The following is a 25,658-nucleotide window of genomic DNA, read 5'->3' as shown; positions in this document are numbered from 1 at the left end:
TCCATTTTGTCCACGTGGCTGCGGCGGCCCGACTGTAAAAGCGTGAGAATTTAATCGGCCATCATGTGGAAGTCCCTGAAAGGCCTGGATGCGTACCCCAAGACGATGGAAGAGTTCAAGGTCCGAACGACGCAGGGAGGCATGAGTAAGTACCCCGTCTTGTCTTCCTCTTCGACGTCTGACCATCTGCATAGTCTCCGTGATCGCGATTGTGCTCATGGTGGTGCTGGTCATCTCCGAACTCAACTTCCACCTGACAGTGGTGCGCTGGCCTTTGCTGTTGCCATCGACTTGCTCATCACAGTGTCGTTCGTAGGACACTGTGGACAAGATGTATGTCGACGGCGAGCGCAATGTGAACATTATCATCAACTTTGACATTGAATTCCCAAAGTACGTCGACAAAATGGGGCATCTTCACGTCCGCGCTTCCAACTGCTCACCCACCAATCTCGTGTAGAATGCCGTGTTCGATCATCTCCGTGGAGCATGGCGACATGCAAGGCCGCGTCCATGTACGAAGCCGTCCATAGCACTTCCATCCTATTGTCATCTTGCGTTGTGTAGTTGGACGTTATCGACAACATCCACAAAATGCGACTCGACCCCAACGGTACTACTGCTCTGCGTGTTGGATTCCTATGTGACCTCGTGCAACTAGGTCATTCCCTGGGCGAGATGGTCAAGCACGAGGTATTGTTCCATGCTCGTCGTCATATATGAACTTCCATTTCGCGCAGATGGGGAACTCCCTCAAGCAAGAACACGTCAAGGGACATGCCGACACGTACACCTCCACTCGTCCATCCCTCGTCTCCACTCTCATATGCTTAGTAGAGGCTTTTACTGCGGCAGCTGCTATGCCGCCGGAAGCCCCGGCGATGTACGACCGTTTCATGTTTGACACATTCGAGGACATTTCATCGACTGCTGCTGGTTGTAGTGCTGCAACACCTGTGACGACGTCAAGAAAGCATACGCGCGCAAGAACTGGGCCATGCCGAGCATGCACTCCGTGTCTCAGGTAAACTACATTGAGTAAGTACGTGGAGATGACGACGACCATGATGGGGTGTAGTGCATGAACGACGAGCTGGAAGGCATCTTGAACGGCACGGTGAACGAGGGATGCCGCGTCTTTGGGCACTTGGTCGTGTCCAAGGTAGAGTGATCTCCACCTTCCGTTGTGTCACGTCCTCATCAGGTGGCGGGGAAAGTCTACTTTGCGCCGTCGCGCATCTTTGAAAATGGGTACTTGCTCGACACGGACATGCTGGACCTGACGTTTCGATCGTTCGACAACACGCACCACATCAAGACGCTGACGTTTGGCCAAGAGTACCCCGTACGTCCACAAGACTCATGACGACCCACTGAAAACCATGACGATGATAGAACATGAAGAACCCCTTGAACTCGCGCAATAAGACGCTTCCGTCAGACCAGCGCGGCGCATACCAGTACTTTCTCCGGGTCGTGTCGACCGACTACTCGTTCCTCAATGGCGACGAGATCAAGTCCAACCAGTACTCGGTCACGGAACACTTTCTGCAGATGACTCCCACGGGACACAAGGGCCTTCCGCGCGTCTCGTTCGCGTACGAATTTTCGCCCATCAAGTTCCGCATCGAGCAAACCCAGAATGGACTGTTCCCGTTCTTCACGAGCATATGTGCGATCGTTGGTGGCGTGTTCACGGTACGTCCATCCATCAAACCACTCTCATGTCCGTCGTCATCACTGTGTGTCGTTCCTGTAGGTGATGGGTCTCGTGGACTCGGCCATGCATCAGCTCTCGACCAAGGCGCTCAAGCAACCGCCCCTGCTTTAACTGACAAATGAACGAACTTGCATCATATGATTGAACCCACCACGTAAAATTTCGGAAAAAACGTGGTCACTGAGTTAAACGTATATAGGGTAAATGAATAACCTTGAGAGACAGTGCAAATTGAAGCGAATAGGATCTCCCTTGAGCCATAGAAACTTTTCACGCGCTCACGTGAGTGAAGTTCGTAATGGTGCTTCTCGCAGCAGCATCATGTAGCATCATGTAACCCGCTGCCGCTGATCGAAGGATCATGTGTAGGATCGTTGAATTTACATTCGTGCGATGTTATTTCACACTGCTTGTGCACTTCATATGTGGCATTCAATCGAGCCACAGTCCCTTCAGGAAAGATCGAAAAACTCAAATTTTCCTCGTTCTTGTATGCCTTCTCTTGTGGTTTGTTGGATGACAACAAGAACAATCCTACGACGTCGTTGAATGGGGTTTAATGTTTAACGTGTTTGGAGGTTTTATACGTTGACCACAATGAATTTCTGGGAAGGCGATTTCCTAAGTCCGAATCGCACTTTGACCTTAGTCGGCATTTCAGTGGTTGAGGTGGGGCTTGGCCAGAACTTGATCTTCAGCAATCATGACGACGACGCAGGGCGCCCTCGCTGTGCAGGACTTGACGACGCTGGACGTCAAGACCTTGACGCCTCTGACGCCGGAAGTGATCTCTCGTCAAGCGACCATCAACGTTGGTACCATCGGCCACGTCGCCCACGGGAAATCCACGGTCGTCAAGGCGATTTCGGGCGTCCAAACCGTCCGATTCAAGAACGAATTGGAACGTAACATCACGATCAAGCTCGGGTACGCAAATGCCAAGATCTACCGATCGGAACCACAGACACCCAAGCCAGTGTCGTCGGAAGACGGCGTCGTGGCGACGGCCGCCCCTGCCGGCCCCATGTACACTGCGTTTGGCAGTTCCAAGCCCGACAGATTCACGGACGACAAGGGTGTGACGTGGGTCCTTCAGCGCCACGTCAGTTTTGTGGATTGTCCCGGCCACGATATCCTCATGGCGACGATGTTGAACGGTGCCGCTGTCATGGATGCTGCGCTGCTGTTGATTGCAGGGAACGAAGTGTGCCCGCAGCCGCAGACGTCCGAGCATTTGGCCTCAGTGGAAATCATGCGCTTGCAAAACATCATTATCCTCCAGAACAAGGTGGATCTGATCAAACCAGACGCCGCCAAGGCCCAGTACGAGCAGGTGAAGCAGTTTGTGGCCGGCACCGTGGCCGCGAACGCGCCGATCATTCCGATCTCGGCCGTACTCAAGTACAACATCGACTTGGTGTGCGAACACATTGTGCGCAACATCCCCATCCCCCTCCGTGACTTCACGAGCAAGCCCAAGCTGATTGTGATCCGGTCGTTTGACGTCAACAAGCCCGGCCAGGACGTCGAGTCCCTCGAAGGCGGCGTCGCCGGCGGCTCCATCTTGCAAGGGGTGCTTCGCCTAGGCGATGAGATCGAGGTGCGCCCTGGCATCTTCTCCAAGGACGACGACGGCAAGGTCAACTGCACGCCCATCTTCAGCCGCATCGTGTCGTTGAAGGCCGAGAAGAACGACCTGCAGTACGCCGTGCCCGGTGGTCTCATCGGGGTCGGCACACTCATCGACCCGACGCTCACTCGTTCCGATCGTTTGGTCGGCCAAGTGCTGGGGCTCAAGGGCTGTTTGCCCGACGTGTTCACAGAGCTCGAGATCAACTTTTACCTTCTCCGGCGTCTTCTCGGCGTCAAAACGACGGAAGGGTCCAAGGGCTTGCGTGTGGAGAAGCTAACCAAGACCGAAGTGCTCATGATCAACATCGGGTCGACTACGAGCGGCGCCAAGATTTTGGCGATGAGGGCAGATCTGGCCAAGATCGTGCTGACCCAGCCCGTGTGCACACAAGAAGGCGAGAAGATCGCGTTGAGTCGTCGGATCGATAAGCATTGGCGGCTGATTGGGTGGGGTGAGATTCGGCGCGGCATCAAGATTCACATTGCCTGAGCCATGCCACCACCAGTAGTAGCCATAGAGCACGCACACATAACATACACCGTAATCGAATGTTCAGTTTAGACAGTCATCTGGGCTACGAGGCCTTCGAGGGCACGGACTTCGTCTCGATGGCCATCTCGGTTGGAAGTAGCAGCAGCCCTCTTTGATGGCATCGGCACCTCGGCCTCTTCTTGTCCTCTGGCAGGTGGTGCCGCCTTTGGCTCCTCATGTAGGGCTTCGAATTCGGCAAGCAATGCTTCGTCGTCAAACTCGACGCCAAGCGCTACGACACCCACACTTGGGATTGAACTTGAAAGAATTGAAAGAATATATACATGACGACGACAGCAACGCGTCGACTTGGGTCGCTTCGTCCAGCACGACTTGCCAATCTGCGACAGCGTCGTCGACGGCATCCGCCGTGAGCCCCAACGAGTCGCGCACCGAGCGCAAGCTACGAGAGGCCACTTTGTATCCTTCCACGACCTGTACTCGTGTACTTAGAAGAAAAACACAGCAAACGCCTAAACGTAGTAGGGTCGTACATACCAATGCTTGCACGTGCATGTCTCGCAGTTGGTGCTCTGTGTGGAGGAGATTCAGGAGCCCCGTCTGTCGCTGGGCCAACGTGTCGCCCAGCGCTTTCAAGTGGCGCAAGTACACGACGGCGTCCGACGTTTTCTGAGCTCGTTTCTGAGCAATTGCTTTCGCTTTTGTCTCGTCCATCTACATACACAATGCAACGTGGAATGAACGTCGTCGCATATGAATGAATGGGGGCGGCGTACTTATGTACCTTGGCTTGCAGCTTTGTCGTCGAGGTTTCCAATGTGGCAATCATGTGCTGGAGCAGCAGCAGGCTCTCGTCAGCTTCTTCCACGACAACAACACGCCCGTGCTTTGGGGTGTCGATCTTTAGAAACTACCACAGCAATGGGCTGCTCATTTCCATGCAAAAAAGAGCGCGGGTACGTGGCACATGACTGTCTTACGCTGCCTCGCACCACGGCGAGCTTGGCCCAGACGAGGTACTTTGCAATCAAATCATATTCCATCGGTGCCACGTGTTGAAGAATCGACGCAACGGCCGACGAATCGAACAACGCCACTCGAAGGCAAAGCGCGTGGAACGAGCAGCTGAGACGAGGTCCACATGCGACATGGTCGGCCTGGCTCAAGCAGAACGTCCGCTCCGACGGCTCCAGTTCAGACGTCACGAAATGGACGATCGCGTCGCTGACGGCGGCCAGCGATGCCATCGACACATACGGGCCGGGAGGGATGGGCGTCGAGGATACGGAAGAGGAGTTGCTTGTGTCGTTGCTCCACAACGAATGCAGAGAATGGAGACCCCATCGTGCGGGAGTGACCACGGCTGTCCGAAATAGCCACCTGGGTGAATGGAAATAGCATTAGGAACTTGACGAGATTGCAATCGAAGGTTGAGGGACACACACACCTCGAGAACGACACGTGCTCGCACATGGCCTGAAACTCGTTGAGGTGAAGCAAATCCTTGTCCCGAATCATACTCGACTGCATGTGCGGTGAAACGCCACGGCATGCAGAGACGGACGACTTACCACGACATGGTTGATCACTAATGGCACGGGCTCCACGCCTTTGCGGACGAAGCGACGAGCGAGGGACTCGTGATGGATCAATAAGGACGGTTTGAGCGTAGAGACCTTCGAGCTGTCGGTTGTTTGGCCGCTACAACACGTGTGAGTACAGTGGCTACGGTACATGCCAGTACCCACCGAACAGTCCAATGCACGGCGGGCTTCCCTTGGAAGGCCATATGAATGGTGAGATAGACAGGATAGGATATGACTCACATGTGTGAAGCATCTTGTCGTCGAACACTGCGCTAGAGCTGTACAGTGCCTCCATGCACTCATCGTCATCCCATTGCGGGAAAAACGCCATCGTCGAAATCTGAAGAAAGGTAAAGTGGGTGAAGCGATGTGATTGGGTGCGACAATCCTCGCTTTGGATTGGTCCGTCAATTCCAATACTATTATTCTGGGCAACACATGAAACGGCTGACGTCGCCGACGGTTGGTGTGATCGACTTGCCATTGCCACGGACAATCCAAGCATGGCCGAGCGCTCACCAAGCAGCCTCAATGGGCCTACTTCGAGGAAGTTGTCCTCTTTGGCGCACACAGAGTACGAGGACAGCGCGGACAAGCCATCGTCGTCATTGCGGTCTGATCGATCGGTGCGTTGGCTCGCCCTACGAATGTCGGGTTCTAAGCTGGTAGCTGATGCTACATGGCCGACGTTAGGTTTCTCTACTGGATAACCGTGATGCCAAAGTGAAGAAAGCTAGTCCTTCCGACGACGCCATCTTGAAAGAAAGCCTCCAAGTCCACAACAGCTCCAAGACTTGTGTGACGACGGCAACGACGCAGCTTAAGGTCCTTTGTCGCAAGTTTGCCGTGCTCTCTGAAAAAGTTAAAGTAAGTAAGACTTGGTTTTGATGACGAGTATAACGCGCTTCTAGCAAGAAGCCAAGATGCGTGAAGACGCCGAAAAGGAAATTCGACGGCTCAACGACATCATCCAAGGTACTTCAGCAACCAAAGCTTGGCGACTCAGCGTGTATCGTCTACAGATGCAACGAATCCACTGATCACGTCAACGCGCACTGATGCCCAGGTACGCATAACGACAGCCAATTGTCAGGAATGCTATGGACAATTGAGGCCATTAATAGCAATATCTCCGTGCGCAGAAGGACGAGTTGGCCGACGTACGGGACCAATTGCATCGAACCCAAGACGAGTTATACCACGTCACACAAGCATACGACCGCCTTCGTGCAGAGCTCGAGCACCACCACCACGCATCCCTGCAGCCGCCATCGCATCCACTGCAGCAGCAGCACCAAGGGATGGTGGACCATCAGATCCAGTGGGACCGGGAGCAAGCCAGTCGCATTCAAGACACATTGTCGAGTACTATCACAGAATTACACGAAGAGCTCAACGTCAAAGAGGTAAAGTGCACACTGCTGAAGGTTGTTCATGGATGATTCGTCAGGTTGAAATCGAATCCCTTCGAGCTTCCCTGCAGCGAGGTACTCGGACATAAAGACAATGGCAATATACCAGTATCATACTATGTAGAAAAGACCAAGCAACGGGAAATGGAGCAAACGACCGTGGCCTACGAAGAGCAGAATCGACAGGACAAGGACCAATTGACGAAAGTGACCCAACATCTCCGGGACGTGACCATGAGTCATGCTAACGAGCTAGAGAAGCTTCATGTACGCGTTGGTTTAGGATGTTGCCATCGTGACATTCTGTGTTGAGGCAATAGGCGGCCCAGGAAAGTGCCAAAGAGGAGAGGACTGTGAAGGAAGCTCTCCAACATCAAATCTCCACTTTGCACCAAGTCAACGACGCGTTGCAGAAACGCTGCGACGCGCTCGTTCGTCGGCTCCAGCTCAACTCGAACTGCATGTCAGAAGTCAGTACATTCATGCACAAGACTCGAGGCCTTATCATTTGCACGGGTTTAGTCACAAGGACTCAAGAGCCAATTGGAACACATGGAAGCCCAGCATGAGATTCTGGCCAAGGCGGTGCGTGTGATGACAATGTATCGATGAAGGCATCCAACTTATTTGGTGTAGATGCGCGACGCCAAACAATCGCATTATCAAGACATGGAGGCACTCAAGGCAGCACTATACGAAAGTCAATCTGCCACCCACGAGGCTGAAAAGCGGGCGTTGGAACTGCAAGGCGAACTCACGGCTGTGGTGCGTCCGCTGTTGCCTCTTGCTGTCTGTCCACTCATTCTATGTACAAACAGCGCGTCCAAAACAACACCATGTCCGAGTACATGATGTACGGCCCCAAGCGAGTGCAACCAATCGCTGCCATTGGCTCGGACAATCACAGGTATGTGCTAAGGACTATTGCTACCTTGTTACATCCTTTCGATTACACTATCTCTAACGTCGTATTAGCATTTGTAGCCACCAGTCTTCTCCACGCATATCCCCTACCTACGGTCGGCAACAAGCCCCTCAACCACCGCCTCCACCCCCACTCCCATCCTCGCTACATTATCACACTTCTCCTCTTCCTCGTTTCCACACCCACTCGATTCATCAACCGACAAGTCAATTGCCCCATCAAGACGCTTTGCTTACGAGCACGCCCGCTCAACCGCCTCACTCGAGCCCCCACTACTCCAGTACCTATCACAACCCAAATGGTCACCTACAATTACCACGTCGCCAAGGATACGTCGACCACCCCACGCGAGCTGGTTCTGACCCCACGATCGTACGAACTTTTGTGTGTGCTTGTCTGTCACATTTCCCTCGTACTGATTGGAGCACGTAGAGGGCAGCTCCACCTGCTGGCGCGTTATACAGTGACGAAACATACAGGCCAGAATTGGAGCGCCGTCCAGTCGTGGGAGGCAAACCTTATGAGCCTGAAAGCGAACAGCCCAAGACGGTGATTCATATATCGTCCACACCTCATCAACCACCACCACCATCGACCGCTTCGACCACTCCCATCGCAGCTCGAACAAACCCTCCGCCCCTCCAGTGTCGCACCACCAGCACCACCAATTCCAGACAAAGCAATGCATCGTCCAACGGATCAGACCACAGCATCTTGCGCGCGTTGAAGAACCGCAACAAGCAACTGCAGGAGCGACTGCAGCAGGAAGCCGACGCAACATTTCAATTGGAGGAAGAGATCAACATGATCACGTCATCGTACCACACGCTGTTGAACCCCCACGACTAAGCCATTAGTAGTACCTCGCAAACAAAATATAGACTTTCGTTGTATGCGTTCGTTCATGGTGGGGTGTCTGTCGCATGTTATCGTAAAGGAGATGATTGTTGCTAGTGTTTCAATCGCATCGTGTCCAACTCGGAGGACCGCGTGGGGCGCTGACCTAAAAAACAAAAACAATGTGGCCACCATCTATCATCAACACTTGTCGCACCGTTTTCCAATCGCGCGAGGTTATCTCTCGTAATTTGGTCTTCTAATTCGTCGGTTTGGATCTCGTTCAAGCTTTTGACACTTTCTTCCACCGTATCCCAACTCTTGGACCGACTCGACGTGGATGATGCTCGACACTTTTGCGAGTACACTGCAAATATCTTGCCGAATATGTGGCGGACGTCGTTCACCACTTGGGGGTCCCACGACAAGTTGGCGGCCTCCTTGGCGTGGTGAAGCTCGCCTGCCACTAGAGCTTCAAACTGCGCCCGGACGTCCGTGTCACGCCGTTGAAGGGCCGCGAGGCACTGCTCGTCTTCGTCGATCCGTGCCGACAAGTCAGTGATTTGGCCCTCCAAGTCATCGCTCAGTGCATTCGCGCCCAACGAAACGTACGCGTCCAGCTCGACCCGCGCTTTGTGTCGCTTCATTTCAGCATCCACGATGCGATTCTTCATGAACTGCACACAAATGGCTTGGGCAGACGCATACCGACGCACTCCGTTCAAATGCTGCTGGACACTCGCAGCGACATTTTGCAGCAACGACGTGGACGACAATGTGTCCAAGGTCGACCGCAGGTCACGGAAGGTGGTGACAATACCCTGCTGCTTCTCCAATCCTTGCAACGAGGCAATCGCGATGCTGTGGTCCGAGCCAAACTGACTAACTTCGTCGTCGAAGGTGCCTTCCACAGACGCAATGTCACCCACGACCTACATCGGACTTGAAACATGCCCCATTCGAAATACCCAAAGAAACATCAACATACCTCGGCTTGGAGCTGCGTCAGAATAGTCATACGAGTCTCCACGTCGGCCAAAAGGACGCTCAATTCGTCGTGCCGTTGCTTCAACGCAGACAACTCGTGGGCAAATTTCTCCTTGCGTTCGTGCAACGGCGCGAGTTGCCCTTGACGTTGTTGGTGCACCTCTGCGAGTCGAGGTCCCATCGTCGATGATGCGTCCGTTTCCACTGGGCCATTCAAGGCCAAACTGATCACGCCACTGGCATCGCCCTTGGTGGATCCCAACGCCGGACTGGGTGTGGAAAACCTTTGGTCTGCGGCGGGTGCCACCAACGCCAAGAGCGTCCCCAATTTCTTGGCGCTCACCGCGATGGATTCGCTACGCAGGTCTCGTCGCCGGAACGTGTCGCGGATAGATTGACCGCGGATGGTGTTTTCGTTGGCCAGCATGACTTTGAGCTGGTCGTCCATGGTCGAAATGTCCGTCGCGAGGTCGCACGCTTTGCCGATACTGTCGAGGGAGAGTCGGCGCGTGTGGGCGTCGACAATCAGGTCGTGCAACGCGCTGGCGACTCGCGGAATCAATTGCGTCGCGACGGATGACGTCTTGTCGTCATGTTTGAGTTTCTTGAGCACACGGATCGAGTCAACAATCGACCGAATGCTCTGCACGACGATGCGCGCCGCGTCGTCTTTGGAGGACGATGTCGTTGAAGTGCCTGTACTGAAGGGAAAGGTTCCCACGAGCAGATTCGACAGCAGCAACGTCAAGCTGTCGTACAGGGAGTCGTGGACGGGACAGACGCGGAAAAAGTTCTCCAAGAGAAGCGTTAACGCGCGGCTTTCAAAGAACAGCGTGAGCACATCAGGGCTTAAACCCAAGCGGCTCCAATCCACTAGCCCCAAGAGGCCTGACTTTAGGTTGGAGTGGCTCGCCGCTTTCTCGAGCCGCGCTGACAGTGGAAGGGACATGACGTCGTTCGCCACACCGCCTTTCTGTCCTTCCATTGCAGCCGGGGAGGATGCGTCGTATCGGCGTTGGATTTCCACCTCCACGCTGTTGGAACGCTCACTTCGCACGACCGTTACCGCATTGGTATCAGCAGCGTCGTCGTTGTCTGCGTTGTCGTCTTCGAGAATCGCGGACTCGATGTCCGAGTCCTCGTCGTCGTCGATGCCACCAATGGAGCCTGTCACAGACGCGGCGTCAACGTCTGTTCCCGCCTTCTTCTTCTTCTTTTTCTTCTTCTTCTTCTTCTTGCCCACGGACAGGCCCTCTGTCTGCGTCGCCACGGACTCCATCATGACTGGTGGTGCTTTGCTCCCTTTCGGGCCTCCATCGTTCCTACACACACATGTTGACTTAGCATCATCCTTCGAAGTATATACACGGCATCATCGTCGTCATTCAGCGGGATGCGTACCCATTGCGCAGTTTGCCGCTCATACTGGTGTCGTCGACGAGGTGCGCGCGAATAATGACTTCAACAACTGGCAACAATCCCCATTTGTTTCGATTTTGGAGTACTAGTATACAAAAACACTGTTGTCGATATAATAAAATGCCGCCATAAACGTTGTGGCCAGTTATTGTGGATTCGATACGAATTTCCAGTCTCCGCCGAATCGAATCACGAATCGACGCTATTGGCTAATCCTTTTTTTCGTGGATTGGATTGGCTCTTGCAGAAAGCACAAGTATATTCAACCAATCAGAACTCCAGCGTTCATTCAATATTGATTACTCCGTAGTAGATAAACCACGCGAATTTTGGAAGTTCAAAATATTTAAATTCCTTCATTTTTTGAAAAACAACACTTATCCGGATACGTATCTTGAACAGCCGTGGTCGAACAGTTTTGAACCCGATGGACGAGTTTTCGCGTCAGGTCCGCACGCGCATCCGACTGCATTACACGTTAAAGGACGCCAAGTTACCAGCTCAAACGTACACGGGTGTATGAACCTGAACTTGACCTACGTAGTACATATCACAAGGCGTTCCCGTAGTTGTCGGATGCGACGGTGCATTCGGCGGGACAATCTGGCTGCTACTGTCGGGACTGCCTCATCTTTCGCAAGCATGAATGGCGCATTGGAGACATGAACGCTGCCGTTGTGGGACCCCGTGACGAGGTAGATTCGCATTGGATTGATTGGATTGAATTATTGCGACATGGTGACGTGGACGTGCAGTGGCTCATGTATTGCTGGGGGGATGGGGAGCGAGGGCCGTTGTGTTCACGAACAACAGACGCCATCGCCGAGCCCTACCTTATTCCGCCCATCGTGGAGAACATTACTGTCCAAGATGCATCGAAACGGAGGTGGAAAATTGAACGAGAAGCGAAATTCACAGCAGTATGTACATACTTTGCGGATTCAGATTCATTCTACGTTGGGTTCAACGGTTGACTTGTCAGGTTGCGTCAGGAAAGTACCATACATTGCTGCTTGCGGGTATATGTAAATCCATCCAGTCCTTTCTTGAGGGTGATGACTGGATGCTCAGAATCGCACCAATTGTTTGCGTGTGGCGACAACTCGTACTTCAATTTGAGCACTCCATTGGAACCTGGATCTGACCCGTGCGACAATTTCACGACGACCCCGACGGCCGTGGTCGACAGCTTCAAAGGGTTGGGGCATTCTCGCATCTTGTCCATCGCGTGTTCGGACTTTGCATCGTTTGCACTTGTGGGTATGTCGTTGCTTACAGTAGTGCAACATTGCTCACAATGGTCTATTAGACAAACCCATCGACGATGACAGCGACAGCGACAGTGTGTTCAAGCAACGACCTAACGAACTGGTGCAATCTCATTCCCTCCCACATGTATTTACAGTCTAACGGAACCCAAACACATTTCATTACTTCATAGCACATCAAGTCTGCGAAGAAACGCCAAAAGGACAACGAGCCAAAAGAAGTCAACGAATTTAACCACGGTACCATCCTACGTACTAGATTGGTTGTATAAGACGGGGGTGGTGTAGTGTATTCGTGGGGGCGGGGGGAGAGGGGGGTGTTGGGTCATGGCACCACCGAGTCGCAGCCTGTGCCTCGTATCATTGACGCGTTGAACTACTACAAGGTGACCCAGCTGGCCGCGGGTCGTCAGCACGTGCTGGCGCTGACGGAATCCCACGGCGTGTTTGCGTTTGGGAACGGGGGGCACGGCCAGCTTGGTCTGGGTAAACTCCTAAACTCTTCCGTTCGAAACAGGCACGTGATACAAATGTAGGCACCACGTCCGACTGCCTTGTTCCTACCCACGTCGACACTTTGGAGGGCATCCACGTGACGTTTGTCGCTGCAGGAGACGAGTTCTCCGCTGCACTCACAGGTAGACAAACCACGCCCCATCGTAGTATCCTCCGAACCGATACATATCAAGGAGGTCCTCTTTCTGTGGCCGTGCTGTATGATGTAGATACTGCGGGAAGTCGCCAAGTGTTTATGTGGGGATGTGGGAAGCATGGGTAACCTCACACCATCTACTTGATTTTTGCACTGTCACGAGTTGGTTGATTCCAAAGGTTGGCTATGTGTAGTGTTCTTGGCAACGGTAACGACGACGACAAGCTCAAACCCACGCGAGTCCAAGCTTTGCGTGGCACAGTCAGTCCATCTCCTAATTCACTGGCGTTTTTGTGTCTTTCATGGCTTTGATTTGTTTAGAAAGTCCGAAAGTTGGCATGCGGGGGCTCACACACCCTCGTGGTCACTGGTACTTTCATCGCAGGTTGGTTTCCTCTAACATGAAAAGAATAGAGCCAGCGGGGGCCAAGCTCAAAGGCACGACAGTCGTCATGTCGTGGGGCTGGGGTTTGTATGGCCAACTCGGCCACCGCGACAACTGGGACGTCGCCACCCCCAAACTCGTCGATGAGATCCTCCACGAGCGAATTGTGAGCGTCAGTGGGGGCGCCAGGCACTCCCTCGCGCTCTCCGGTACGATCCCCCCCCCGAACGATTAAATTCTGACAATGCAAGAGTAGAGTCTGGAAACGTTTGGGTATGGGGTCAGGGCATCCACGCCCACCAGCCAGCCGTTGGCCAACCCAAAGACTGGACTAGCTCCGCCTTGCTCTTCCCTCGCAAGGTGCGTACGTGGCAACCACCCCTCTGGAACCACCAAAACTAACTTCCGTGATCCAGGTCTACCTGCCAAACATCCACGTCGTTGGCGGCGTCGCAGGGCGAGGTCGAACGTTTGTATGGGGCGATCGAGGTTGCACGTCACATTTTCACAAAGGAACCGAGGACTTGTGTATGCATACTTACAGATACACCTTTGATGTAGCCACGACGAGCGCAAAGGAACATCGCCAAGTGTCTGGCATCGACACCCTTTCCAGTACTGACATGATTCCTTGTTAGCTTGGCCCCATGTGTTTTGTCTAGGTGAAAGCCACTGCAGCATGTCGTCGGCTAGCACCGTGCTGAGCTCCAACAGCCTGCGGGTCCTGTATGCATGTGGCTCGTGTCAGATGGGGACGGTGTGCGTCGTGTGCGCCGCGCGATGTCACGGCGGCCACTGCCTGACGTTGCGATGGACGTTGGACAACTGCTTGTCGAGAGACTGCGATTGCCATGACACTGGGAAATGCCAAGCGATGGCGGGCGATCGTAGTTTTCCAGGGAAAGACGAGTAAACGCTAGCATATATATGTATATATATTCGTCCCCTACTATATATATATATGTACGTTGTATGTGTGTGCCGTGGTTGTCTACGTAAAACTGAGCAACTCCCGCAGCAATTGCTCGTCTTCCTTCTTCACAAACCGGCCCTTGACGCGTAATCTTGAATCGGCAAAGTTCTTGCGCACGTCGTACTTGACTTCTTTCCGCCACACCCGTTTCTGTCGCTTGTCCAGAAACTTCTCCACCCGCTTCCGGCGCGAGTCGGGCGAGTACGCGCCGACAAATGCCGCCTTCTTGTCCGCGTCCGACAGCCCCCCCGCCGTCGTGTTGAGCGTGCCGCTGAGGAAGGCCGACGCGTTGAGTCTCGCGGCGCCGGGGATGCCGATGGGGCGGGACGTGAGTCCGTCCGACGGCTCGTGCTTGATCTTGACGCCATCCGCCCCCAACTAGCCATAGTTTGGTCAAAACGAGCCCCGAATGGTAGGGGCGTACCTTGGACGACTGGTCGAGGAAATCGTGTTCGGCAAAGCTGAACGAGCTCGGGGGGGTCATCCCCCCCAATCCCATGGACGGCAGCGAGTTGGGCAACGAATTCCCAAGCGACGAGCCCAAGTATTCCCCTAATGCAGCAACATTGAGATCAAGATTTCAATGCATGGCGTGGCACGCGGACGGACGTACCTTCCATGAGATCCCGGCTGGAAATATCGGCAAAGGCAGAATCAAAACCGATCTCGTCCCACTCATCGAGCGTCTGTCGAGACGTGTACTATAGCCATGTTGTATAAGTCGGCGACACAATAGATATATATATGGCGTACATCTTCCTTGGGGGTGTCTCCTAAAGAGCCTACGTTGAGAAACCCCAGGTCCAAATCGTCTAGCAAGTCCACGGACGACTTGCGATTCAACGCGCCGCTGTCCAAGAGTGCTACCATATTGGCCATGAGCTCACAGAGGTGTGGATGATTGAGAGAGGATCGAAGGCAAAGTGGCGTACCTTCCAGTGCGGTCGGGTCACCTTGTTCAAATGTCTCCAGCGCTTTCTGTAACTTCTCGTCGCCGCTGATGATCAAGTCCTACGCCCGACATACGCAACCACATTGTGAGAACGCGTGAGGAGAAGCTAGTACTTGGTGCTCGTAACGTTACCTTGAGAACGCCCTTTTGGTATCGATCGATGAACCCCTTTTCCTCCAAGTCGGATGCGCTCAGCAGTCGACCTGATATACTTCCGCTTCGATTTCTCTTTGTCGAAGGCAATGTCAAACTTCCCGGCGAGAAGGCAGGCGGTGTGTGTGTGATCATGCCCATGAGGTCGTCCGACATCCAGCCGATGCTTTCCTTGCGGGCACTTGTCGGCCCTTGTGGCTCTTTCTTGATCTGAATACTCTCAGACACTGCTGTCGGCGGCGCCACGGACAATGCGAGCTTCGCTGGAGGGCTTTCTGCCATGATGTATCTGCGGCCGTAGCTGGCGCCTCCTCCTTTGTCACTGGGGACCTGAAATAGGTAGTTTCCTACTGTAGTATGAGCCTCCGAAATCGGCCGAAGGTAATCGCATCGAAGTTTACGATACAAACATCAAGTGAAATTCCGCATGAGACAGCTGGGCAAAGCGACAACTGTTCCTTTCATTCGCAAAGTGGGAAGTTGTAGCCGATAAACTGGGAAATTTCCCCATGTGCGATCGCTCCAACAAGGAATAACTAGCACGCGTAATTCGGAGTCCTTCCTCGATGTTTTCATTCCATGTCAAGATGAACCACACCCCCTCGGCGCTGAAGCATCGACTGCACCTGCAACCTTTCCGATTGCATTGCCAAAGCAAGAGGAATTTGCCCCCATTATACCGTTTACGCTACTGTAGGAATTCCCACCATCACAGGTGAAAATGCAAAACACTTGGTGAATGATGGATGACCAGATGACTAGAGTGGACTAATTCCCCATAACAGGGGTATAACCCACCTGTTGACTATGAGATAACTCAAACAGCCAATCAAAGCGTACAAAATTTGCACAAATAAGTACAGTCATATGGACTACCATTGTGAAAACAACACCACCCCCCATGTCAGCTAGGGGTTACGTGGTTAGCTATCGCTAACCACTGGAGATGCAATTAACCCTGGGAATAACAGTATACCTCGAAGAACGTACCCACCGGGGGTATGACGCAGTCCCAGCTTACAAGTTCATTTGTTTTGTGTATGTATTATGGATGATGGATTGCATGTGCCGTTGTCTTATCTAAGCAATTCCCCTACGGCAGGGTTTTTGTGGGTCTTTAGCAGGGGTTATACCCCTACTGTGAGGAATACTTCAAGGATGTTCGTTGGTGATGTCTCATATACTACCCTTACTGTAGTGCGAGTACCGGTATAAGTCACTTCCAACCTGAGCCCACGGCGAAGTCAGCTGGCCGCGTTTTCGCCCCCCCCTCAGCGGCTCAGGTGTCTGCAACCTCCCACGTTTGACCCCCGTACGCTCCTGCTGGAGGAGCGCACCGCGCACGCCGCGTGCCCTGTCGCTTCTCCTCGTTCCTCACCTCGTGTGAAAGAGTGAACTGAACGTTCGGGTAACTTTGCCTTCGAACTTCGCATGGGACGAACGAAGTCCTGATCGAAGTTCATGGATTATCGAAGTTCGAAGTCGTCAACCATCTTCGCCGACGGATCTTGTGTGATGACCGACGCAGCTGCGTACGATGTCGTGGACGTCGACGGCGACAAGTCGTACCGAGGGATCAAGAAGGCAGAGCGCGTGCTATCGAGTATTGCGCTCAATGCAGCGACGCCGACGCTGTACGTTGGAGACTCCTCGTCGAGTCTTCATGCCTTCACAGTCCACGCCGACAAGGCTGTGCGGTTCCACCAACAGTTGAAGAAAGTCTATCATGACAGCGGCACGCAAATCCTCGACTCGTGGGGCGTGTGTGCAACAATCATTGACGGCAAACTCGCCACGTTGCCACTTCCCCTCGACAAGGATTCCCTGACCGCCACCACCACTTTCTTGGATGAAACCAAAGGAGTCACCCAGCTCCACGCACACGAACTCAGTCGCGTGTTGTGCTGCTTGGTCAAGCAGAACCTCATGGTGTACGATTGGAGCGTACAGGGCAAGCTGCAGCTCCGCTCGTCGCACGACCTCACAACGGACAAGTCGAATGTCGCAACGTCGGTGCTCTGTCTTGGGGGCAGCATCGCCGTCGTGCAGTTCAAGAAGAAAGGTTTGGTGCTGCTGGACCTCGACACCGGTGTGCCGCTCAGCGCGAGTCTCCCCAGCGCCGATGCATCGCTCTTCGTCTCCCGCGCGACTGGCACCCACAAGAGTTTGGACAACCTCCTCGTCACGACCAAGGACCACGGCATCATCTTTGCTTGGGATTCCGGTCGTCGCTTGATGGGGGAAGTGGGTCGGCTGGCGTGGCCGCCGTCGTCGGTCCCCAAGGCCGCCCCCGTGGCGCACCACCCGTTCGTGCTCGTGCCCTTCGTGGACCGCGTGGACGTGTTCAATGCCGCGTCCTTCCACGTCGCCCAGTCCATCCCCATCAAGTCCGTCAGTCAGTTCAGCGTCGTCACGACGCTCGCGACAGCCGACCACCACCGCCCGGTGCTGCTCTTGCTCGCGCCGCCATTTCACCTCACGCTTCTGCGCATGAAGCCCATCGCCGATCAGTTGAAATACGCCATGCATACCCTGCGGTACGACTGATCGTGTCTTGCAGTTGTCTTGGGTACGATGTTGTGCAATAAATAGGTACGCCGACGCTGTGGGGCTCTGCACCCTGTGCCCCGACGAAGGCCACCTCCCACCTGCAGACCTCCACCAGCTGCACCTAAACTACGCGCTGCACCTGTTCCAACAGCAACACTTCGACTTGGCGTTTCGCCAGTTTGTCCTTGGCGCAACCCCCCTCCGTCATGTCTTGACTCTGTTCCCGGAAGAACTGCTGCCTCGCAGTGTTGCCGCCGTAACCCCCCCAGTGTACCCCCACGTGTCGGTTCTAACAGGCGAAGCTCTCGCGTCGGCACTGGCGGCACTACCGGCCTATCTCACGGCCATTCGCAGCGCCTCCTTGACAGGTACCCCGCTCATCCCGTCCTCGTTCTCAATCGATCTATTCATCATGACTGAACGACAGAAAGAGACAGTCTCGAGTTATGTGACACGGTCCTCCTCAAAGCGTACGCCCTCAACAACGCCGACGCCGACCTCACGTCGTTCTGCGCGTCGCCCAATGCGGCCGATCTGGGCGAGTCGGAGCTCTTCCTTCGCGTGCACAGCCAGTGGCCCGCGCTCTTGGCGCTGTACAAACTCCATGCGCTGCACCGCAAGGCGCTGGACGTCCTCGACGAGCTGTACACGGCGGACGCAGTGGCGTACGAGCAGCCGCTGGCCGAGTACCTGACGCAACTGTCGGACGGACCGTTGGTGTTTGAGTACTCGCGCCGGCTACTCACGACACGCCCGGACGTCGGCCTCGCGGTCTTTACTCACCGCCACCATCACCACCAAGTACCTGATTTGGACCCATCGTTGGTCCTCCGCCATTTAAAGTCCATTGATGCCACCGCCCCTTCGACCCGCCCTTCGTCGGACTTGCCGCTCTCGGACGGTCGGTACCTGGCCATTGCGTACCTGAGCCAACTCATCTACACCAACGACGTGGAGCTTCCATTGACGCTGCACGACGAGCTCGTGTACCTCCTCCTGGACGCCATCGACGCCGCCGCCACTTCCCTCCGAAAGCCGCACCAAAACAAGAAAGACTCTACGTTTCACGTCCGCGTGCATCTGCAGCGCGACCCGGAGCTCGGTCCTCTGCGTCGGCACCTGCTAACGTTTCTGCAGTCGCCGTTGGCCATGTACCACCCGGAGCGGCTGCTCAGCCGCGTGCCCGTGGACATGCTCGAGGAGCGCGCGGTGCTCTTGGCCAACATGGGGCGCCACGAAGAAGTGCTCCAGCTGTACCTGCATGACATCCGCGACGCCGCGCTCGCGGAAACGTACTGCAACGAATGCTTTGCCCATCGCATCACGGACGCGTCGATTTACACGTTGTTCCTTCAGACGTACTTGCGTCCGCCAGTGGTGGCAGGGCGACCGCCGCCGCTCCGCAGCTTGACCGGTGGCATCGGCATGCATTTCGTCGCCGCATTCATGCTTCGTCATGCGCAGTGCATTGATGTCGCGACGGCGCTGGCGCTGCTGCCGCCATCCGTCGAGGTAGGGGGTTATTATGGATGGCATAAATGTGACGATGGGTGTGTGTAGGCGTCGGCGGTGGCGGCCTACTTGGAGCGCGTGCTCGAGCTGAAAGTGGAGCAGAAGCGCCACGTTCAAGTCCAAAAGCAACTGCTCAAGATTGAAAACTTGCACGTCCGCAGTGCGCTCAACGTGGCCAAGCAGGCCAGCGTCGACGTCGACGTCCACTCGACCTGCGACGTGTGCGCGCGGCCAGTGGAGCGAGGACCTGTGCTGTGCCACCCCAACGGAACGTTGCTGCATTATGCATGCCAAACCAGTTTGTAGACGAGCAGCGATAGATAGATATGGGGTACACAAGATGAACGAAACTCAAATTCGGAGCACTGTATGGGGTTCTGTAGTTAGTTGACGTTTAAATGGGCCAGGAGTTTGTCTAATTTGGCTTCGATACGATTCAACTGGTCGGCGAATTCGCCCGATGACGTGGCGGCAACAGGGAGGGATTGTCGGAACGAAGACGGCTGCAGCACGGGACTGGTCGATCCGCCGGCGTTGCTGCTCGTGGTTGTGATGGAAGTCTCGGTGTTTCCAGCGCGCTTCGCTGCCGCCTCCCGATTCTTTCGCATGATGTCAGCAAATCCCCCACTGGAAGAAGAAGCGTCGGTGGGACTGGGCTGTTCGCTGGCCCGCATCGACGGCGTCCGATGAGTCGACTTCTTTAGTCCTGCGGCCCCTTGCGCGATGGCTGCAAACAGGGGATTGCCACCTCCACTGCTGCTGCTACTTGGGTCACTGGACGAAGTCGACGTGGAGGGCTTGACAGCGTCCAGCGGGGAGCTTTCCCGTGTGATGGTCTTTTTCAACTTTTTGCCTTGGGCAATCTGCGCCAAGAGCCCACCTCGATCACCACCACCTCCTCCAGATGCGGGTGGAGTAGACACCGGCTCGGACGATGCCGTCTTTGCTGTGGACGATCTGGTTGAGGAGGTGGTTGCTTTAGGTCGGTTCCACTGGGTGACTTTGGATTGTGCGTGGTAGTAGTACTCCTAAAGGACAACAGTGACAGTGGAATGCGCGCATCAGGGAGGTCTACCTTGCCGTCTGCCGTCTTGTACGCCATCCATCCCACGGGCAGTGCGCTGCTCATGCTGGGCAGCCGTTGAGTGTTCTGAACCACTTTGTGGTAATACTGACCATCACTCCAGCCTCGTGTTTTGGATTTGTTTGTTTATGAAAATGCTTTAAATTTCCAAAATTCGCCTGGTTTGTCTCATCAATGTTGAATCACGCCGGAGTTCTGATTGGTTGAATATATTTGTCCTTTTCTGCAAGCGCCAATCAAATCCACTCAAAAATGGATTAGCCAATCGCGTCGATTCTTGATTCGATTCTCCAGCGAGGTTCGATTCTGGAAATTCGTATCGAATCCACAATACGTACTAGTATACTAATTTCAAATAATTCAAGGTTTGCCTTTTTCGGAATGTATGTGTGAGTACTTATCAGCCAGTTGCACTTACTTCGAAGTATAAGCAGAAACAAACTGTATTATGTACCACATGATGCTTATCAACTTGACGTCCACGGCACTCCTCATTCTGCTATCGTAGCTTACTTATCCCCAGTGGAAGTGGAAGTTCCCTCCTTGATGGAACGGGTTCTGTTGCTGGTTCTGCGGGTTGCCCGTCACGTCTTCGCCTCGGTCGTACCTCGCTCGGGTGTCTACAGCCATCCATTAACACAGGACGACCTCCCTTTTCCACTGCGTACCTTCGTTCGAGAGGATCTCGTACGCTTCCGCCGCCTCCTGGAACTTCTTGGTTGCTTCTTCTGACGCCGCGTCCTACAACCAGACCAGTCAGTCAACATCTCTACCTCCTCAACCTTGTGGTCATACATACCCCACGGTCCGCATGCTTGTCGGGATGCCACTCCAGCGCTTTCTTCCTGTACGCTTTCTTGATAGCTTGGCTGGAAGCATCTCGAGGAATGTCTAGCCAAAACGTCATCAAGTCGGTGGAATTCTCCGCAACGAGAAACCCCACCCAAGATTTTGTAGTAGTTCTTTGTCTTGCTCTGCTTCAGCGCGGCTTCCGCACGTCGAAGGCCTTCGTGGAACTGTACGCCGCCATGAGCACATGCTTGAGCATGTACATGTCTTACCGATCGGTCGTTCTCGTCCAGCTCGACGGCGCGGCGGTGGTGGCGCACGGCCTCGTCGTACTCTTCCAAGTTGATCAGCACGTCGCCCAGCTTGGCGTGGACGTCGGCACTCTCTTCATGCACGTGCAACGACTAAACACACACCTCGGCCATGATCATCCATTTCGAATAACGCGTGGTGTGTGCATTGTCCATTTGGAAAAACGTGGTGGGATGCGAACGAGTAAAACGTACGGCAGCGCACGCGGCTTTCGCTTGGACATGCTTTTGCAAGTGCGCATATGCGTCGCACAGCTTGAAGTTGAGGTCCTTGTTCAAGGCGCTGTGGCTCGGGTCCAGCCCCACAGCCACCTCCAAGTCGTCCACCGCTTCCGCATATCTACATGTTTCTTTGTCGGCAAGTTGCTCTGCGTAAGAATGGTCTTTCGCCTTACTGGTGGGATTCAGCCGCCACGCGGGCGTGTTCGATCAGTTTGAGCAATTTCTTGGTCCTCTTATACAAGGCTTTCATGGCCTTGTGCTCTGGGTCGAACTGAAGCCCCTGGCGAAAGTGTGTCACGGCTGCCTCCAACGACTGGATGTCGCCGAGCGAGTAGTACGCTTCGCCGCGCAGGTTGAGCGCCGAGAGGCTGCCCGGCTCGATGCGTAGAATGCTGCCGGTGTCGGCGATCAAGTCGAACGTTTTGCCGAGGAATCCGCTGGAAACAAGATATATACTGTGAAATAGTGTGACGAGGACGCGCCAGTCGTACTTGAGTTCGGCTCGTTGAAGGAGAAGTGACGGACTCGACACGGCGTAGTTGTCGATGGCGTGGGTGAGGGACTGCACTGCCTTGTCAAAGTTGCCAGTTGCCTGCAGTGAAGGGATGCAATGGTTAGAAAAGTGTGAGAGATGGCTAGCTACACATGGCGACAGACCTGCGCTTCTGCGGCATGCGTGAGGTGATGCGCGCAGTCGTGGCTCTTGGCCAGGTTGTCGTTGCCGCCAACATTATTAGGGTCCAATCTATAGAGCGTCGTGGTATATTTCGGATGATGCTGGTGACTCTTACGCGACGACTTTGGTGAAATCCTCGACAGCGTCCGCGCAGTTGCCCGTCATCAAGTTCAACCGGCCACGTTGCAGGTATCCCTGGAGGACCACATGAAGCCAACGGTACAGCCTGGATGAGGTAGACTCACCTGGGTGTACGTGGGCTTGAATTTGACCGCGGACGTGAGGTCCGCCAGGGCCGAGGCATATTTGCGTTCAGCGAGGTACGCACGGTACCGCTTGTAGTACAACCGTTCGTTCGGGTCCACTTCAAGGACTTGCGAGTAGAGCGAGATGGCCTGTGCATGCATTGATTACAAGATGCAGCACTAGTGCACTTTACCTTTTTCATGTCACCGCTGGCAAATGCGTTTTCTGCCGCAATGGTTACTTTGCCGACTTCGGCCTTGGGCAACGCAGCTGCATCCGCAGACTAGTCACATGCATGAGACAGGTAGTTGTGGTGGAAGAGGTGGCGGTGGTAGACGGAGCGTACCAAGACTGCCGCCGCACTCGCCAGCGCCAAGCACAAGACGCGCATAACGTGAATGTGAGGAACACGTCACGACACCTTGGTTGTGCAACTTCGAATCTTTCGAAACTTCGAACTACGACTTCGATTTCCCATACAAACTGAGAGTAGAAAAAGTGACCACCATCAGACACGTGGCCAAAACCACAACAGGTGACGTGGCAGCGACGCAAGCCGCAGGAAGTGGCGGCGATCGAGGGTGGATCAACAAGTCGACTGATGAGGAGCGTCTTTGTACGAGTATAATGCCCTACATCATCCAGGGCATATAAGGATGCAGGCTGCCCGCATTGATGGGAGTTCCCAACCCAAAGCGCGTTGTGTAGATGCTTTGACAACCTTTTGTTCACTGTCAGTTGTAGCACTCACTGCCTTCACATAAAGACCCAACTTTCTATGATGGGACCTTGTTTACATACGAAGGCAGTGCTACATATAGCTAGCTAGCTACCTGTGAACACGGCGATATACAGTAGTGATGGACCCCACCTCAGCATTCTCTCTGAGACGGAGCACGATGAACACTTTTGCACCGTTGTAGTCTTTGTTGTAGTGGATGCAGGCAGCAATGATGCTTAGCGTTACAGTAGACCAAAGTCACCATCTTCGACAACGTCACCGGTAGTGTTAATAGGGAGATGCGGGAACTGGACATGAAAACTCAGGCTTCCGTCAACCATGAATGCCTTGCATGAACTTCGAGTAATGAGTTTTCGCCCAGTTCCCGCATCTCCCTATTTTTTAAGTTACTCTGGAGTTTAGTCACAGTGATCCACCTTGTTGGACATTGGTTGCTCTAGCACGTACGTACGCACGCTTACCGTACGTGTATGTGTCTATGTGCTGAGCTGGCATTATTGGTTGCTCTAGCACGTACGTACACTTTATGTCTCTCGCTGCATGTGCTGAGCTGGCATTCCAACCATGAAACATGTTTATATTTTATACCTGTCAAACACGATGATACTACTAACGTTAATATGAAGTTAAAGGCAGCCTCGTAGTATTACTTTTGCGTGGTCAAGAACGTCAGGGTCCGCGTGAGTCCATGCACCACGGCCTTGGGCGTGTTGTACGCAAAGCAGATGCGGTAGAAGCCTGGTGTCGGCGCGTGCTGGGCCTCGCCCGGGGTCATGATGAACTTGCACTTGTCAAACATGACATCCGTCAACGCCCGCTCGCCGTGCCACGTGGGGGTGTCCAGGAACGCCGAAAAGTCCACCCACACAAACATGCCAGCGGGGGCCGGCACGAACGGCACTTTGAACTTGGTCAAGACAGACGCCACTTGAGTGTACGAGTGGCGAAGGTCGCGGTTGTTGTCGGCAATGTACGATGTGGACCACGGCAAGTCGCTTAGGACGAGCGCGAGGCCGTCCAGGAGGTAGTTGGACACGCCTGAAAAGTACAAGACGTTCGACAGCGCTCGGAGGAGGTCGGGGTTGCCGGTGTACACGACGCCGACGCGGAGGCCGGACGCGGCCCAGTCTTTCGACAGCCCCCACAGAATGTGCACGTGCGGAGGCAGTTGCACGAACGAGGCCGAGGCCACGGACGTGTCGAAGATGGTCGCGCCAGACTCAAACGCATGGGGACTCTGCTCGGGCGAGTGGATCGAGTTGGCATAGATTTCGTCCACGATGAGGTGCAAGTGGTGGTGTTCGCACCAGGTGGAGATCGCCCGCAGCGTCTGGCTGCTTCGGATGATGCCGAGGGGGTTTTCGGGGTTGAGGAGAAGCACAGACTTGGGGGTGTGGCCGGCGAGGACCGCTTGGTCGTACCCCGCTTGCAACGCATCGGTGGTGATGTCGAACGTGGGCGTCATTGGCACGTCGATCACTTTCGTGCCCGACGACACGAAGAAGTCGTTGTAGAGGGCGCCGTAGGCGGGCGTGGGTAGGAGCACCGCATCGCCTTCGTCGTGAAGCAGAGAGCTCAAGTGCGCCAAGAGTGACCCCACGCCGCTGGAGATGGCCAAGTGGGTTGGGTCGATGGCTTTCGTGGTGCTGTGAGGCTTCAGAAGCGTCTCCTTGACGAAGGAAGCATACGCTTGTTTAAAGGCTATCCATAACGTTACAACAATGAGACTGGTGACCTGGCAATCGTTGTACAATCCATTTAGTACTTACCTAGTCGACCGGTAAAGTCGTCGTAGCCCAATCCCGACTTCTGCGACGCCGCGGCACAGCTTTCGTTCAATTTCGTGAGCATCTACATAGCGTCAATTGATATGCTTTCGTGTTGGACTGCATGCAAACCTACCTTGTTGGCATCGAGAATCCGATTCTCCGAGATGGCGACCGACACATACCCGTCCAAGTCGTCATCTGTTGCTTCATGGGCGAGGGCATCGAGGGCAAGTTGAAAGTACGACAAAGCAGGCTGCAATGCGCGTCTACCTCGCGCGGAAAGAGTCGCGGCGACTGATGCATTGATGACTGGCATGGCGTTCGAAGAGGGCAAGATGTTTGAAATAACAATCCAGAATTAAT

General features: G+C 54.3%; 11 protein-coding genes across 17 annotated transcripts; 5 read left to right on the top strand and 6 right to left on the bottom strand.

Moving 5' to 3' along the window:
* Positions 1-20: 20 nt before the first annotated feature.
* Positions 21-1,951, top strand: H257_01233 (hypothetical protein). The gene is made up of 13 exons (XM_009824331.1): positions 21-145; positions 195-262; positions 317-393; positions 461-515; positions 568-613; positions 662-693; positions 741-787; positions 838-883; positions 944-1,024; positions 1,079-1,162; positions 1,205-1,345; positions 1,396-1,698; positions 1,760-1,951. The coding sequence occupies exons 1-13, from the start codon at positions 64-66 to the stop codon at positions 1,829-1,831; spliced, it is 1,134 nt and encodes a 377-aa protein (XP_009822633.1). The 5' UTR covers positions 21-63; the 3' UTR covers positions 1,832-1,951.
* A 402-nt stretch (positions 1,952-2,353) lies between these two features.
* Positions 2,354-3,921, top strand: H257_01232 (eukaryotic translation initiation factor 2 subunit 3). The gene has a single exon (XM_009824330.1). The coding sequence runs from the start codon at positions 2,424-2,426 to the stop codon at positions 3,840-3,842; it is 1,419 nt and encodes a 472-aa protein (XP_009822632.1). The 5' UTR covers positions 2,354-2,423; the 3' UTR covers positions 3,843-3,921.
* H257_01231 (hypothetical protein) lies at positions 2,359-5,774 on the bottom strand. Of its 5 annotated transcripts, XM_009824325.1 has the most exons (9): positions 5,672-5,774; positions 5,594-5,621; positions 5,417-5,546; positions 5,293-5,369; positions 4,826-5,225; positions 4,630-4,755; positions 4,383-4,559; positions 4,169-4,319; positions 2,359-4,116 (listed from the first exon to the last, which is right to left on the bottom strand). In XM_009824325.1, exons 1-9 carry the CDS (start codon positions 5,760-5,762, stop codon positions 3,911-3,913), a joined length of 1,386 nt encoding a protein of 461 aa, XP_009822627.1. In that variant the 5' UTR covers positions 5,763-5,774; the 3' UTR covers positions 2,359-3,910. The 5 variants fall into 5 exon arrangements, with proteins under 5 accessions (XP_009822627.1, XP_009822628.1, XP_009822631.1 ...); XM_009824326.1 differs by having other exon boundaries at positions 5,594-5,774; XM_009824329.1 differs by having other exon boundaries at positions 2,359-4,319.
* A 108-nt stretch (positions 5,775-5,882) lies between these two features.
* On the top strand, positions 5,883-8,617 carry H257_01230 (hypothetical protein; the record flags this gene model as incomplete). The annotated part of the gene is made up of 13 exons (XM_009824324.1): positions 5,883-6,057; positions 6,125-6,298; positions 6,343-6,406; positions 6,454-6,497; positions 6,574-6,837; positions 6,882-6,918; positions 6,968-7,110; positions 7,164-7,313; positions 7,366-7,428; positions 7,480-7,608; positions 7,662-7,750; positions 7,819-8,140; positions 8,201-8,617. The coding sequence occupies exons 1-13, from the start codon at positions 5,935-5,937 to the stop codon at positions 8,615-8,617; spliced, it is 2,019 nt and encodes a 672-aa protein (XP_009822626.1). The 5' UTR covers positions 5,883-5,934.
* On the bottom strand, positions 8,160-11,065 carry H257_01229 (hypothetical protein). Its single transcript, XM_009824323.1, has 4 exons — positions 10,994-11,065; positions 9,594-10,914; positions 8,823-9,537; positions 8,160-8,771 (listed from the first exon to the last, which is right to left on the bottom strand). The coding sequence occupies exons 1-4, from the start codon at positions 11,014-11,016 to the stop codon at positions 8,719-8,721; spliced, it is 2,112 nt and encodes a 703-aa protein (XP_009822625.1). The 5' UTR covers positions 11,017-11,065; the 3' UTR covers positions 8,160-8,718.
* A 515-nt stretch (positions 11,066-11,580) lies between these two features.
* H257_01228 lies at positions 11,581-14,736 on the top strand. Of its 2 annotated transcripts, XM_009824321.1 has the most exons (16): positions 11,581-11,706; positions 11,767-11,931; positions 11,994-12,030; positions 12,083-12,271; positions 12,321-12,382; positions 12,453-12,519; positions 12,568-12,765; positions 12,816-12,917; positions 13,005-13,053; positions 13,126-13,192; positions 13,253-13,301; positions 13,346-13,525; positions 13,573-13,676; positions 13,733-13,805; positions 13,878-13,931; positions 13,979-14,736. In XM_009824321.1, exons 1-16 carry the CDS (start codon positions 11,674-11,676, stop codon positions 14,227-14,229), a joined length of 1,680 nt encoding a protein of 559 aa, XP_009822623.1. In that variant the 5' UTR covers positions 11,581-11,673; the 3' UTR covers positions 14,230-14,736. The 2 variants fall into 2 exon arrangements, with proteins under 2 accessions (XP_009822623.1, XP_009822624.1); XM_009824322.1 differs by having other exon boundaries at positions 11,994-12,271.
* On the bottom strand, positions 14,158-15,734 carry H257_01227 (hypothetical protein). The gene is made up of 6 exons (XM_009824320.1): positions 15,374-15,734; positions 15,222-15,300; positions 15,043-15,152; positions 14,903-14,990; positions 14,714-14,841; positions 14,158-14,667 (listed from the first exon to the last, which is right to left on the bottom strand). The coding sequence occupies exons 1-6, from the start codon at positions 15,674-15,676 to the stop codon at positions 14,308-14,310; spliced, it is 1,068 nt and encodes a 355-aa protein (XP_009822622.1). The 5' UTR covers positions 15,677-15,734; the 3' UTR covers positions 14,158-14,307.
* Positions 15,735-16,798: 1,064 nt separating this feature from the next.
* H257_01226 (hypothetical protein) lies at positions 16,799-20,617 on the top strand. Its single transcript, XM_009824319.1, has 4 exons — positions 16,799-17,931; positions 17,987-18,312; positions 18,372-19,456; positions 19,505-20,617. The coding sequence occupies exons 1-4, from the start codon at positions 16,856-16,858 to the stop codon at positions 19,760-19,762; spliced, it is 2,745 nt and encodes a 914-aa protein (XP_009822621.1). The 5' UTR covers positions 16,799-16,855; the 3' UTR covers positions 19,763-20,617.
* H257_01225 (hypothetical protein) lies at positions 19,813-20,619 on the bottom strand. Its single transcript, XM_009824318.1, has 2 exons — positions 20,532-20,619; positions 19,813-20,484 (listed from the first exon to the last, which is right to left on the bottom strand). The coding sequence occupies exons 1-2, from the start codon at positions 20,583-20,585 to the stop codon at positions 19,840-19,842; spliced, it is 699 nt and encodes a 232-aa protein (XP_009822620.1). The 5' UTR covers positions 20,586-20,619; the 3' UTR covers positions 19,813-19,839.
* Positions 20,620-20,965: 346 nt separating this feature from the next.
* On the bottom strand, positions 20,966-23,210 carry H257_01224. 2 transcript variants are annotated; one of them, XM_009824317.1, is made up of 13 exons: positions 23,131-23,210; positions 22,978-23,067; positions 22,784-22,933; positions 22,654-22,733; positions 22,520-22,607; positions 22,354-22,454; positions 22,036-22,299; positions 21,836-21,980; positions 21,602-21,733; positions 21,484-21,556; positions 21,340-21,431; positions 21,209-21,281; positions 20,966-21,160 (listed from the first exon to the last, which is right to left on the bottom strand). In XM_009824317.1, exons 1-13 carry the CDS (start codon positions 23,173-23,175, stop codon positions 21,054-21,056), a joined length of 1,440 nt encoding a protein of 479 aa, XP_009822619.1. In that variant the 5' UTR covers positions 23,176-23,210; the 3' UTR covers positions 20,966-21,053. The 2 variants fall into 2 exon arrangements, with proteins under 2 accessions (XP_009822619.1, XP_009822618.1); XM_009824316.1 differs by having other exon boundaries at positions 21,340-21,556.
* An 867-nt stretch (positions 23,211-24,077) lies between these two features.
* H257_01223 (hypothetical protein) lies at positions 24,078-25,651 on the bottom strand. Its single transcript, XM_009824315.1, has 3 exons — positions 25,429-25,651; positions 25,296-25,377; positions 24,078-25,227 (listed from the first exon to the last, which is right to left on the bottom strand). Exons 1-3 carry the CDS (start codon positions 25,609-25,611, stop codon positions 24,173-24,175), a joined length of 1,320 nt encoding a protein of 439 aa, XP_009822617.1. The 5' UTR covers positions 25,612-25,651; the 3' UTR covers positions 24,078-24,172.
* Positions 25,652-25,658: the final 7 nt, after the last annotated feature.

The sequence above is a fragment of the Aphanomyces astaci genome, assembly GCF_000520075.1.
Source record: "Aphanomyces astaci strain APO3 unplaced genomic scaffold supercont1.2, whole genome shotgun sequence".
Classification (NCBI taxonomy): Eukaryota; Oomycota; class Saprolegniomycetes; order Saprolegniales; family Verrucalvaceae; genus Aphanomyces; species Aphanomyces astaci.
Note: the sequence above shows the minus strand (reverse complement) of the source record. Positions and strands in the feature narration are given on the sequence as shown.